Below are 14,929 nucleotides of genomic sequence, written 5' to 3' on the forward strand. Positions count from 1 at the left end.
ACTCTTGAAACTGGAGAAATATGAACTCTTTATACTGGAGAAATGTGAATTCTTTATACTGGGGAAATGTAAACTCTTTATAATGGAGAAATGTAAACTCATTATACTGGAGAAATGTAAACACTTTATAATGGAGAAATGTAAACTCTTTATACTGGAGAAATGTAAACACTTTATAATGGAGAAATGTAAACTGTTTATACTGGAGAAATGTAAACTCTTCATACTGGAGAAATGTAAACTCTTTATACTGGAGAAATGTAAACTCTTTATACTGGAGAAATGTAAACACTTTATAATTGAGAAATGTAAACTGTTTATACTGGAGAAATGTAAACTCTTTATACTGGAGAAATGTAAACACTTTATACTGGAGAAATGTAAACTCTTTATACTGGAGAAATGTAAACTCTTCATACTGGAGAAATGTGAATTCTTTATACTGGGGAAATGTAAACTCTTCATACTGGAGAAATGTAAACTCTTTATCCTGGAGAAATATGAACTCTTTATACTGGAGAAATGTAAACTCTTTATACTGGAGAAATATGAACTCTTTATACTGGAGAAATGTAAACTCTTCATACTGGAGAAATGTAAACTCTTTATCCTGGAGAAATGTAAACTCTTTATAATGGAGAAATATAAACTCTTCATAATGGAGAAACGTAAACTCTTTATTCTGGAGAAATGTAAACTCTTTAAACTGGAGATATGTAAACTCTTTATCCTGGATAAATGTAAACCCTTCATAATGGAGAAACGTAAACTCTTTATACTGGAGATATGTAAACTCTTTATACTGGAGATATTTAAATTCTTTATACTGGGGAAATGTAAACTCTTTATACTGGAGAAATGTAAACTCTTGATACTGGAGAAATATGAACTCTTTATACTGGAGAAATGTAAACTCTTCATACTGGAGAAATGTGAATTCTTTATACTGGGGAAATGTAAACTCTTCAAACTGGAGAAATGTAAACTCTTTATCCTGGAGAAATATGAACTCTTTATACTGGAGAAATGTAAACTCTTCATACTGGAGAAATGTGAATTCTTTATACTGGGGAAATGTAAACTCTTCATACTGGAGAAATGTAAACTCTTTATCCTGGAGAAATATGAACTCTTTATACTGGAGAAATGTAAACTCTTTATACTGGAGAAATATGAACTCTTGAAACTGGAGAAATGTAAACCCTTCATAATGGAGAAATATAAACTCTTTATATTGGAGAAATGTAAACCCTTCATAATGGAGAAATGTAAACTCTTTATACTGGTGAAATGTAAACTCTTTATACTAGAGAAATGTCAACTCTTTATATTGGAGAAATGTAAACTTTTTATACTGGAGAAATGTAAACTATTTATACTGGAGAAATGTAAACTCTTTATACTGGAGAAATGTAAACTCTTTATACTGGAGAACTGTAAACTCTTTCTTCTGAAGAAATGTAAACTCTTTATAATGGAGAAATGTAAACTCTTCATACTGGAGAAATGTAAACTATTTATCCTGGAGAAATGTAAACTCTTTATACTGGAGAAATGTAAACTCTTTATACTGGAGAAATGTAAACTCTTTATACTGGAGAAATGTAAACTCTTTATAATGGTGAAATGTAAACTCTTTATACTGGAGAAATGTAAACTCTTTATAATGGTGAAATGTAAACTCTTTATACTGGAGAAATGTAAACTCTTTATAATGGAGAAATGTAAACTCTTTATACTGGAGAAATGTAAACTCTTTATAATGGTGAAATGTCAACTCTTTATACTGGAGAAATATGAACTCTTCATACTGGAGAAATGTAAACTCTTTATACTGGAGAAATGTAAACTCTTTATGCTGGAGAAATGTGAATTCTTTATACTGGGGAAATGTAAACTCTTCATACTGGAGAAATGTAAACTCTTTATGCTGGAGAAATATGAACTCTTTATACTGGAGAAATGTAAACTCTTCATACTGGAGCAATGTGAATTCTTTATACTGGGGAAATGTAAACTCTTCATACTGGAGAAATGTAAACTCTTTATCCTGGAGAAATATGAACTCTTTATACTGGGGAAATGTAAACTCTTTATGCTGGAGAAATATGAACTCTTCATACTGGAGAAATGTAAACTCTTTATAATGGAGAAATGTAAACTCTTTATAATGGAGAAATGTAAACTCTTCATAATGGAGAAATGTAAACTCTTTATACTGGAGAAATGTAAACTTTTTATACTGGAGAAATGTAAACTCTTCATGATGGAGAAATGTAAACTCTTTATACTGGAGAAATGTAAACTCTTTATACTGGAGAAATGTAAACCCTTCATAATGGAGAAATATAAACTCTTTATATTGGAGAAATGTAAACCCTTCATAATGGAGAAATGTAAACTCTTTATACTGGTGAAATGTAAACTCTTTATACTAGAGAAATGTCAACTCTTTATACTGGAGAAATGTAAACTTTTTATACTGGAGAAATGTAAACTATTTATACTGGAGAAATGTAAACTCTTTATACTGGAGAAATGTAAACTCTTTATACTGGAGAACTGTAAACTCTTTCTTCTGAAGAAATGTAAACTCTTTATAATGGAGAAATGTAAACTCTTCATACTGGAGAAATGTAAACTATTTATCCTGGAGAAATGTAAACTCTTTATACTGGAGAAATGTAAACTCTTTATAATGGTGAAATGTAAACTCTTTATACTGGAGAAATGTAAACTCTTTATAATGGTGAAATGTAAACTCTTTATACTGGAGAAATGTAAACTCTTTATAATGGAGAAATGTAAACTCTTTATACTGGAGAAATGTAAACTCTTTATAATGGTGAAATGTCAACTCTTTATACTGGAGAAATGTAAACTCTTTATACTGGAGAAATGTAAACTCTTTATAATGGAGAAATGTAAACTCTTTATAATGGTGAAATGTCAACTCTTTATAATGGAGAAATGTAAACTCTTTATACTGGAGAAATGTAAACTCTTTATACTGGAGAAATGTAAACTCTTTATGCTGGAGAAATGTGAATTCTTTATACTGGGGAAATGTAAACTCTTCATACTGGAGAAATGTAAACTCTTTATGCTGGAGAAATATGAACTCTTTATACTGGAGAAATGTAAACTCTTCATACTGGAGCAATGTGAATTCTTTATACTGGGGAAATGTAAACTCTTCATACTGGAGAAATGTAAACTCTTTATCCTGGAGAAATATGAACTCTTTATACTGGGGAAATGTGAACTCTTTATGCTGGAGAAATATGAACTCTTCATACTGGAGAAATGTAAACTCTTTATAATGGAGAAATGTAAACTCTTTATAATGGAGAAATGTAAACTCTTCATAATGGAGAAATGTAAACTCTTTATACTGGAGAAATGTAAACTTTTTATACTGGAGAAATGTAAACTCTTCATGATGGAGAAATGTAAACTCTTTATACTGGAGAAATGTAAACTCTTTATACTGGAGAAATGTAAACCCTTCATAATGGAGAAATATAAACTCTTTATATTGGAGAAATGTAAACCCTTCATAATGGAGAAATGTAAACTCTTTATACTGGTGAAATGTAAACTCTTTATACTAGAGAAATGTCAACTCTTTATACTGGAGAAATGTAAACTTTTTATACTGGAGAAATGTAAACTATTTATACTGGAGAAATGTAAACTCTTTATACTGGAGAAATGTAAACTCTTTATACTGGAGAACTGTAAACTCTTTCTTCTGAAGAAATGTAAACTCTTTATAATGGAGAAATGTAAACTCTTCATACTGGAGAAATGTAAACTATTTATCCTGGAGAAATGTAAACTCTTTATACTGGAGAAATGTAAACTCTTTATACTGGAGAAATGTAAACTCTTTATACTGGAGAAATGTAAACTCTTTATAATGGTGAAATGTAAACTCTTTATACTGGAGAAATGTAAACTCTTTATAATGGTGAAATGTAAACTCTTTATACTGGAGAAATGTAAACTCTTTATAATGGAGAAATGTAAACTCTTTATACTGGAGAAATGTAAACTCTTTATAATGGTGAAATGTCAACTCTTTATACTGGAGAAATGTAAACTCTTTACACTGGAGAAATGTAAACTCTTTATAATGGAGAAATGTAAACTCTTTATAATGGTGAAATGTAAACTCTTTATAATGGAGAAATGTAAACTCTTTATACTGGAGAAATGTAAACTCTTTATACTGGAGAAATGTAAACTCTTTATAATGGAGAAATGTAAACTCTTTATAATGGTGAAATGTCAACTCTTTATACTGGAGAAATGTAAACTCTTTACACTGGAGAAATGTAAACTCTTTATAATGGAGAAATGTAAACTCTTTATAATGGTGAAATGTAAACTCTTTATAATGGAGAAATGTAAACTCTTTATAATGGTGAAATGTCAACTCTTTATACTGGAGAAATGTAAACTCTTTACACTGGAGAAATGTAAACTCTTTATAATGGAGAAATGTAAACTCTTTATAATGGTGAAATGTAAACTCTTTATAATGGAGAAATGTAAACTCTTTATACTGGAGAAATGTAAACTCTTTATAATGGAGAAATGTAAACTCTTTATAATGGAGAAATGTAAACTCTTTATAATGGAGAAATGTAAACTCTTTATACTGAAGAAATGTAAACTCTTTATACTGGAGAAATGTAAACTCTTTATACTGGAGAAATGTAAACTCTTTATAATGGAGAAATGTAAACTCTTTATACTGGAGAAATGTAAACTCTTTATAATGGAGAAATGTAAACTCTTTATCATGGAGAAATGTAAACTCTTTATAATGGAGAAATGTAAACTCTTTATAATGGAGAAACGTAAATTCTTTATACTGGAGAAATGTAAACTCTTTATAATGGAGAAATGTAAACTCTTTATAATGGAGAAATGTAAACTCTTTATACTGAAGAAATGTAAGCTCTTTATACTGGAGAAATGTAAACTCTTTATACTGAAGAAATGTAAACTCTTTATACTGGAGAAATGTAAACTCTTTATACTGGAGAAATGTAAACTCTTTATACTGGAGAAATGTAAACTCTTTATAATGGAGAAATGTAAACTCTTTATAATGGTGAAATGTAAACTCTTTATAATGGAGAAATGTAAACTCTTTATACTGGAGAAATGTAAACTCTTTATAATGGAGAAATGTAAACTCTTTATAATGGAGAAATGTAAACTCTTTATAATGGAGAAATGTAAACTCTTTATACTGAAGAAATGTAAACTCTTTATACTGAAGAAATGTAAACTCTTTATAATGGAGAAATGTAAACTCTTTATACTGGAGAAATGTAAACTCTTTATAATGGTGAAATGTAAACTCGTTATAATGGAGAAATGTAAACTCTTTATACTGAAGAAATGTAAACTCTTTATAATGGTGAAATGTAAACTCTTTATTATGGAGAAATGTAAACTCTTTATACTGAAGAAATGTAAACTCTTTATACTGAAGAAATGTAAACTCTTTATACTGGAGAAATGTAAACTCTTTATACTGAAGAAATGTAAACTCTTTATAATGGAGAAATGTAAACTCTTTATACTGGAGAAATGTAAACTCTTTATAATGGTGAAATGTAAACTCTTTATAATGGAGAAATGTAAACTCTTTATAATGGAGAAATGTAAACTCTTTATACTGAAGAAATGTAAACTCTTTATAATGGTGAAATGTAAACTCTTTATAATGGAGAAATGTAAACTCTTTATACTGAAGAAATGTAAACTCTTTATACTGAAGAAATGTAAGCTCTTTATACTGGAGAAATGTAAACTCTTTATACTGAAGAAATGTAAACTCTTTATACTGGAGAAATGTAAACTCTTTATACTGGAGAAATGTAAACTCTTTATACTGGAGAAATGTAAACTCTTTATAATGGAGAAATGTAAACTCTTTATAATGGTGAAATGTAAACTCTTTATAATGGAGAAATGTAAACTCTTTATACTGGAGAAATGTAAACTCTTTATAATGGAGAAATGTAAACTCTTTATAATGGAGAAATGTAAACTCTTTATAATGGAGAAATGTAAACTCTTTATACTGAAGAAATGTAAACTCTTTATACTGAAGAAATGTAAACTCTTTATAATGGAGAAATGTAAACTCTTTATACTGGAGAAATGTAAACTCTTTATAATGGTGAAATGTAAACTCTTTATAATGGAGAAATGTAAACTCTTTATACTGAAGAAATGTAAACTCTTTATAATGGTGAAATGTAAACTCTTTATTATGGAGAAATGTAAACTCTTTATACTGAAGAAATGTAAACTCTTTATACTGAAGAAATGTAAACTCTTTATACTGGAGAAATGTAAACTCTTTATACTGAAGAAATGTAAACTCTTTATAATGGAGAAATGTAAACTCTTTATACTGGAGAAATGTAAACTCTTTATAATGGTGAAATGTAAACTCTTTATAATGGAGAAATGTAAACTCTTTATAATGGAGAAATGTAAACTCTTTATACTGAAGAAATGTAAACTCTTTATAATGGTGAAATGTAAACTCTTTATAATGGAGAAATGTAAACTCTTTATACTGAAGAAATGTAAACTCTTTATACTGAAGAAATGTAAACTCTTTATACTGGAGAAATGTAAACTCTTTATACTGAAGAAATGTAAACTCTTTATACTGGAGAAATGTAAACTCTTTATACTGGATAAATGTAAACTCTTTATAATGGTGAAATGTGAACTCTTTATAATGGAGAAATGTAAACTCTTTATACTGGAGAAATGTAAACTCTTTATAATGGTGAAATGTAAACTCTTTATAATGGAGAAATGTAAACTCTTTATACTGAAGAAATGTAAACTCTTTATAATGGTGAAATGTAAACTCTTTATAATGGAGAAATGTAAACTCTTTATACTGGAGAAATGTAAACTCTTTATAATGGAGAAATGTAAACTCTTTATACTGAAGAAATGTAAACTCTTTATACTGGAGAAATGTAAACTCTTTATACAGCCATAGCAAGTGTGAAAACACTGACATTGTCCATTGTCATTCCCTCTACTCCACAATTACTGGTAAAAAGTTTCAATCACAAAGTGGCTACATAGAATGATCACATGCAATAGCTTAGTTATACATCGAGTTTACACACGTTTACCATCAGTGTAGCGAAATATTCCTTCTGTTACAAGCTGTCGTCTCTCTATGGAACTAGTTTGACTACTCATTCCTCCTAGTGTCTATTCAGTCTCAATGATGAGTCTGTCTTCATCACTGCTGCTCTCCTCATTCTCCACTTGCTGCTGTCTAATTGTCATTTCCAGAGACTTGCCCCTCCTCTGCATCTGTGTCAGTGCAGCATTGGGTAGTTCCTGGGCTTCACAAGTTCCCTCATTCTTCTTCCCATCAATGCACTGGGACTCCTTGTACCAAAACCAGGCCCCAGCCTCCGAGATTGATGACCTACTGGCAGATGGATCCAGGAGACCAGACAGACTGGGGGGAGGAGTCATTGTGTTCATTTGCTGAAGGAATTTCTGCATGTCAATCGCCAAGGACTCTGAATGTTTAAATTCTGCAGCAGTTACTGTGACAGGAGGCTCAGTGCTGTCTAGGCCAGTGTTTTCCAGCTTTGTCAGACCAGGTCTGATACACTTCACACTCTGAGTATTCTGCACAGAAACCGTCTGTCTAAATGTCCAACCCTGGCCATCATCAACACCTAATCCACTTAAAGACTCCTGAAAACTAATGTTCACTGTGGGTTCAGTGGGAACTCTGGGGTCAGAGGACATTGTGGGGTCACTGGGGTCAGTGGGAGCTGTGGGGTCGCTGGGGCCAGTGGGAGCTGCAGGGTCGCTATGGCTAGTGGGAGCTGTGGGGTCGCTGAGGTCAATGGGAGCTGCGGGGTCTGTTGGGACAGTGGGAGCTGCAGGGTCTGTGGGGCCAGTGGGAGCTGCAGGGTCTGCTGGGCCAGTGGGAGTTGCAGGATCTGTGGGGCCAGTGGGAGCTACAGGGTCTGTTGGGACAGTGGGAGCTGCAGGGTCTGTGGGGCCTGTGGGAGCTGCAGGGTCTGTGGGGACAGTGGGAGCTGCAGGATTGCTGGGGCCAGTGGGAACTGCAGGGTCTGTGGGGCCAGCGGGAGCTGCAAGATCTGTGGGGCCAGTGGGAGCTGCAGGATCTGTGGGGCCAGTGGGAGCTGCAGGGTCTGTGGGGCCAGTGGGAGCTGCAGGGTCTGTGGGGCCAGTGGGAGCTGCAGGATCTGTGGGGCCAGTGGGAGCTGCAGGGTCTGTGGGGCCAGTGGGAGCTGCAGGGTCTGTGGGGCCAGTGGGAGCTGCAGGATCTGTGGGGCCAGTGGGAGCTGCAGGGTCTGTGGGGCCAGTGGGAGCTGCAGGGTCTGTGGGGACAGTGGGAATCGTGGACACTGCAAGCAGCCAGTGAAGAATTCTGGCGGGCAGCCCAGCAGGCAGGAGGAGAATGCTAGGTTGTGCAGCCTCTGAGCTTGTCATCCTTGCATCCTTTAGTGCACAGATCTGCAGATGACAGCTGCAAGCCGGAGAAGAACTCTGGGAATGACATTCCGGTGCCTGTAGTAATTGGATCGTTCCAGAGCCCACTCCTGGGTGCACCTTTCCTGAACACGTTGACAGAAGAACTGGCTGGGAATGAAAAATACAACAGAAATTCAAAGAACCTTATCACAGCTCAGAGTTACACAGTTGACAATGTATATTAATCCAATATTACACGCTGTATGTTAGAGTTTTCTAACATATATTACACATTGTGTATTTGAGGGATACTTCCCATTTTTGGGCAAGGCCTCGAGTATAAGAGCAGGAAGGTTATGCTAGAAGTATATAAAACTAGTTATACCACAGCGAGAGGACTGTGTACAGATCTCGTTACTGCATTAGAGGAAGGATGTGATTGCACGAGAGAGGAAATTTAAAAGGCTGTTGCCAGGAATGGAGAATGTTAGCTATTAGGAAAGATTCGACAGACTGGCTTTTTTTGTAACAGGGGAGATTTAATTGAGGTGCATAAAATGATGAAGGCCTGGATAGAGTGGATAGGAAGGACCAACTTCCCAGGGCAGAGATTTAAAGTAATTGGCAGAAGGATTAGAGAGGAGTTGAGGAGTATTTTAATTTCACATTGAGCATCTTGGGGGTCTGGAACTCACTGCATGAAAGCGTGGTTGAGTGAGAAGCCATCATCATATTTACAAAGCATTTGGATATCCACTCAAGGTTCCATAAGCTACGGGACACAGACCAAGAGCTGGAAAGTGGGATCAGGCTGGATGGCTCTTTTTAGGCCATCACAGACCTGTTGGGCCGAATGGCCTGCTTCTGTGCTGCAAATTTACAGATTGTGATGTCACTTAGGGTGTTGGTTGGCATCCTTCCATCTATGAAAGATAATGGACACACAGCAAACAGTCCATTTAGGTGGGGCATCTTCTCTTGCTAATGGCTGTGAAGGCCAATCCTGGACAGACAGGTTCTGCACAACTGCTGTACGTGAAGCTGCCAAGTGATGCTGTGAGTTTTTGTTTTTGACATTGGTGCCCTGTTGCCAATCTGCTGTAGCAACTGGTCTTTGTGGCAGTGTACTCCAGTCCACAGGATGTGTCGCCATTTCCCTCTTTTGCCAGCTAGTGACTCCCAAGTGTGACAGTCGACATTTAGGGCCTTCATGTCATACTTGCAAACATCCTTGAAGTGGAGTTTTTGGGCGCCCCACTGGTCGTCTGGCCCCGGCTACCTCATCATACAGAAGGTCCTTGGGTATGCGACTGTCTTCCACCCTGCGGACATGTCCAATCCACTGAATACGCCTCTGTTTGATTAACGCCAACACACTTGGGAGCTCTGCCTTTAAGAGGATGGCTACATTTGTGCCGCAGTTAGGATTTAAGGCGATTTGATGTCAACAGTGCCATTTTGAGCTGAACACTCCATTTAATGCTATCTCTTAACATCACACACTTGAACATGCATTCAGCAGCAGGAGCGACACCCTGCTCCCCCCACCCCCCAGTGCTATTTAAAGGGATCACTAACTACTTTAAGGTTAGTTGCTGATTTATTTCTCCTGGCTGGCTGTTGCTGAGTTAGTAGAAGTGTTTGGTGGTTTGTACTGTTACTTAAAGTTGCTGAAGTTACAGGGAGTGGTGTGGCATGGTCTTGGTTCTGATTGCAAACGGTTCTGCTCACACCACTTGCTACTGGACATGGGTGTAGTATTCCCTGTCCTTCTTGGCCTGCAGCACGACAGGGAGGATGAGCAGAGGTGACACAGAGGGAGGAGGCGGATGGGGAGAATGGCTCTCAGCAGGAGGTCATATTCACCCAGGATCTTCAGGGAGCAATTCTCTTATCACAGCCTCAGCAAGGAACAGTGTGTGTGATATCTCTGCTTCCCCAAGGAGATGCTCACTGAAATCTGCCACCATTTGCAGGCAGACCTGTAGGCTCAGAGTAGGGCAAGGATGAGATCAGTGTGGTTGTGAAGGTGTTGGGCTCTTTCCAGGCAGCAGCAGGGGATATTTCCAATATCTCACAGTTCACTGTCCACTCATGTATAATGGAGGTGACTGACGTGTGGAGAGGAGTGTACATGTCATTCTCTCTTGCCAGAGAGAAGCAGACAGAGTGTGTACATGACTTCGCCAGGGTAGTGGGTTTCCCCATGACGCAGGGTGGCACTGACTACACACACGTCACTTTGCAGCACTGCATGTAAAGCGGAAAGGATTCCACTCTCTCAATGTTCAGCTGGTGTGCGACCGCACTCAGCACATCAATGCTCAGTATCCTGGCAGCAGTCCTGATGCTTTCATTCTGCACCAGTTCACTGTACCATCTGCATTTGAGCCACCACAAGAAGCTAGAGGGTGGCTACTGGGCAACCAGGGCTAGCCACTGCCCACCTGGCTCATGACTCCGATGCACAGCCCACACAGACACGCAAGTGGGCACCATACATATATACATATAACAAGTGGCACGCTGCCACATGGAATGGTACCAAGCACATCACTGTGCTGCTTACGCCATTCTTCCACTGCCTGACCACTCTGGAGGAGCCCTGCAGTACACGCCAGAGTGTGGCTCACCATTTCTCATGGTCTTCTGCGGCCTCCCCGTCATGTGGGCACAGCCCTTGCCACAGTATACGGCAAGCAGCTGAGGAGAACGCGGAAGTGGTGGCAGAGGACGGAGGAGGAGAGGAGGCAATCAACACAGCTCCTTTCTGGTTGGAACATCTGTGATCGCCTCATCCAACTGCAGTATCAGTAAACGCAACCCCAAATCCCCGTTCACCTACAATCCCACACTTTAGGCTGGATTTTGTTGTGCGACGGGGCTCCCGGCACCAGGCCAAAAAGGCAGGGGAAACCATGCCTTGGCCTTTTTGAGCTCCTACCCCCCCCACCCCACCCCCCAACTCAGCACGATCCTACCTTGTTCTGGAACCTAAGTGCCTAACGCTGGGAACCCCGTCCCTTTAAAGACAGGGCTGGCAGCTCAGAAGTATCGCCAGCGCCACCAGGAGTGGTGGCCACTGCCAGTACTGCAGAGGCCTTGGACCCAGGCCCAGCGCTGGAGACCCGAGGTTCAGATAAGTGAGGCAGGGTCGCCAGGGTCAGTCCAGGAGGCCCCGATGAGGTGATTGGGAGGGAGGGCGTGAAGTCCGGGAGAGGGGGTTCCATTGAGGTGGAGATTTTGTCAGTGAAGGTCCTCTGTGGGCCAAAGATTGTCCATGGAAGAGGTACCGCCCCCATCACCCCCTCAAGCCTGCATGGAGGGCGCCTTGTAAAGTGCGTGGTGGAAAGAGGCCCAGTGGCTGTTAATAGGGTTAATAGGTTAATAAAGACCTCAGTTAGCCTTTGGGTGGGAAGGCCGTCATTGGCCGATCTCATCCTCGACAAAAGTGCTTGGCAACAGGGTGGCAAAGGCCCTCTGCCCCACCCCACCCCACCCCCACCACCTCCTGTCACAATTCGATGGCCCCCTCACCTCCAACACTACCTCAGGGGGGCCCATAAAATCCAGCCCTTTACCTTTCCTCTCTTACTGACAGTGTTCTCTTGGCCACAATGCTAAAATAAAAACTACCACAAAGTAAACATTCCAAACAAAATTTCTAAATCAAACCATGCCATATTACATACAAAAAACAACTAGTGATCTTTGTGTATTCCCGCAGTGCCTCCTCAATTGAGAGAGTGGCAACCCCCATGGAGAGCCGCATGCAGCAAACCACCGAGTGGATGAGAGGCATGGAAACCAAGTATGGGCTCATCCATGTGCTGTACTGAGTCATGGGTTGGTGAGATGGCCCCGAGAGGCCTGGACACTTGACCAAGTAAGCAGAGAAGGGCAGGTGGGCCTTGAAAGGGCGGAGCAGAAGCTGTCTGAAGCATTGTCGGCAGATCCTCGGCCCCTTTGACGGTGACACCAACGCTGAATGCAGCCCAATGACAGAGGTGGCCCCTGCACAGATACACGTGCCCCTCCACCCACCCCCCCCCCCCCCCCCCCCCCACATCATATGCCAGGCTTCTGTACAGCTCAGGCACACAGAGGCCATTTACCGTGGCCATCTCATGTAGGGAAGTAGAAAAAGCAGCAGCCTGCCTCCACATCGACGGCAGGCACAATGAAGGGACACCCGGAAGTGGTTGTGCAAATCCACCGAGTAGCAATTGGGGTCTCACTGGCTGATAGCTATTTGCTGATTGCCAAGGCATGAGATCCAAGTGTGAAATTAAAGGTCTTGTAATGCATTCAAAATGGGTCATCTGTTCATTTCTACACCAGTGGGCCAGATGGTGAGTGTTTGAGAGGGAGGGTATAAAAAGATGTGCACAGAATAAAGGCAATGGTGAATATAGCCCTTGGAATGATGTAATGACAGGGCCAGGGAGAGGGTAAGGGTGGTTAATGAAAGGCCACCAAGGCTGCTTCTGTGGGGCTTGATGAACACAGGAAGTCTCAGGAGAACCAAAACAAGAAATGCTGGAATCACTCAGCAGGTCTGGCAGCATCTGTGGAAAGAGAAGCAGAGTTAACGTTTCGGGTCAGTGACCCTTCTTCGTCATTGACCCGAAACGTTAACTCTGCTTCTCTTTCCACAGATGCTGCCAGACCTGCTGAGTGATTCCAGCATTTCTTGTTTTTGTTTCAGATTTCCAGCATCCGCAGTATTTTGCTTTTTAGTCTCAGGAGAAGACTGATTCATCTGCAGGGCATTTCATGGTTTCTCAGGAGAGATGTGTGCTTATGGGTTTATGTCTCCTGGTACGCAGATCAATGCCTGTTGACAGCGGACCCACGGGTACATTTCCATAGGCCGCCTGGTCTTGAACCTCCCCCTACTCATCCTCTTCCAACTCATTCCCCTCCTCAGAGGAGGTGGCATGCTCAATATGGCCACCATTTTTGAATGCTACTCCCTGTTGTGCAGAGTGTGGCACACCACTATGAGACCCTTGATGTGGGTGTATGGCAGGGCTCCCCCAGATTCTGCATATATCTCAACCTCGTTTGCAGAAGGTGTCCTTTTGCCACCCAGTATCCATCCACAAAGGCATTCGGCTCTGGCTCAGGATGTATGGGTCATTGCAGCTTCCTGGGAACTGTGCACACACCTGCAGGATCCTTTTGCAGTGGTCGCAGACTATCTGAATATTCAGCGAGTGGAACCCCTTCCTGTTCACAAAGACTCCTGGCTGCTCGGTAGGAGCTTTGATGGCCACATGCATGCAGTCCATGGAGCTGAACCTGAGGGAATCCAGCAATGTCCCTGAATCCTATCACCCTGTCAGCCTGACTGGCCTGGCCAGTGCGGCCACAGGGCCCGTAAAATTCCACAGCATCTGAGCTGCTGACTGAGCTTGAGAGTGAGTGACAGTGTTTCTTCATCATCACTGTCTTCCTACACTTCCATCTCGTTTTCTTCAGCCACAACCTGGCCAGGTTACAGCTCTTGTGTACGAATATCTGAAAGGAGAAAGATACAAGAGTAGGGTTGTGGTGAGGAGGGGTGGGGAGGGGAGGGGGGGGAAAGCCAGAGGTACTTGCATACCATCTGCAGTTTGTAAATCAGAAGAGATTGTGGGATGAGCGGGAAGTGGATGTGAGAAGGAGCATTAGATATGAACATACTGTCATCCTGTATGGTTTCAGCCCCACTGCTGGCCATGGGCTCAGTCATGGTTGCTCCAATGATGACTAGTATCACCTTCTCCATCAGGATAAGGACATGCAGCCCGCCTGTCCCTGCCTCTTAGCACCTGCTGCCTCTGGTTGTGAACCACCTTGAGTGTCAGTGAATGTGGTACAATGTGTTTGGGTGATATGGCTGTCATGGTTGACGAGCTGGCAGTGTGTGAGAGATGTGGGTGTGAGGGTTGCAGCAGTGCTAAGTGCCTGTGGATGAGTTGAAGCAATGGATGTGAGGTATGAGTCATGATTGGTAGAGGTTATTGGTAAGTGAGTGATGGGGGTGTGGTACATTGAGCAGTGTGTGAGACTAGTGGTGCAGTTGGTGGGTTGTGACATTTGAAGATGCATTCACTGACCTTGACCACTCATGTGAGGTCATTGAACTTCTTGCGGCACTGCATCCAGGTCCTGAGGGATAGACTGCTGAATCAATCAAGGTGGGTTACCTGCACACTTTGCACTGTGTTATAATCATCTTTCTTGGTTTTTATTAATATTTTTAGAGGTTACTTTCAGTTTTGCGGAAATTAAATTTGTAAATGTGAGGTAATTGAAACTCTGGAATTCAAAAAGTTGCCAGATCACCCAAGGTATTTACATTTCAAAATTTTCCAATGTTTATTTTCAGAGGTCAGAATTAGAAGTGTGACAACAATAA

General features: G+C 40.3%; 1 protein-coding gene across 1 annotated transcript in view; it reads right to left on the reverse strand.

Annotated features, from left to right (window-relative positions):
• Nucleotides 1–7,027: 7,027 nt before the first annotated feature.
• Nucleotides 7,028–14,929, reverse strand: part of LOC137377992 (zinc finger protein 40-like) — a 471,510-nt gene continuing 463,608 nt past the window's right edge. The window contains exon 7 of the mRNA XM_068048017.1: nt 7,028–8,691. Coding sequence (XP_067904118.1) covers nt 7,273–8,691 — 1,419 coding nt within the window. The 3' untranslated portion in view covers nt 7,028–7,272. The remainder of the gene's footprint in view (nt 8,692–14,929) is intronic.

This window comes from Heterodontus francisci, chromosome 16 (genome assembly GCF_036365525.1).
Source record: "Heterodontus francisci isolate sHetFra1 chromosome 16, sHetFra1.hap1, whole genome shotgun sequence".
NCBI classification, from domain to species: domain Eukaryota; kingdom Metazoa; phylum Chordata; class Chondrichthyes; order Heterodontiformes; family Heterodontidae; genus Heterodontus; species Heterodontus francisci.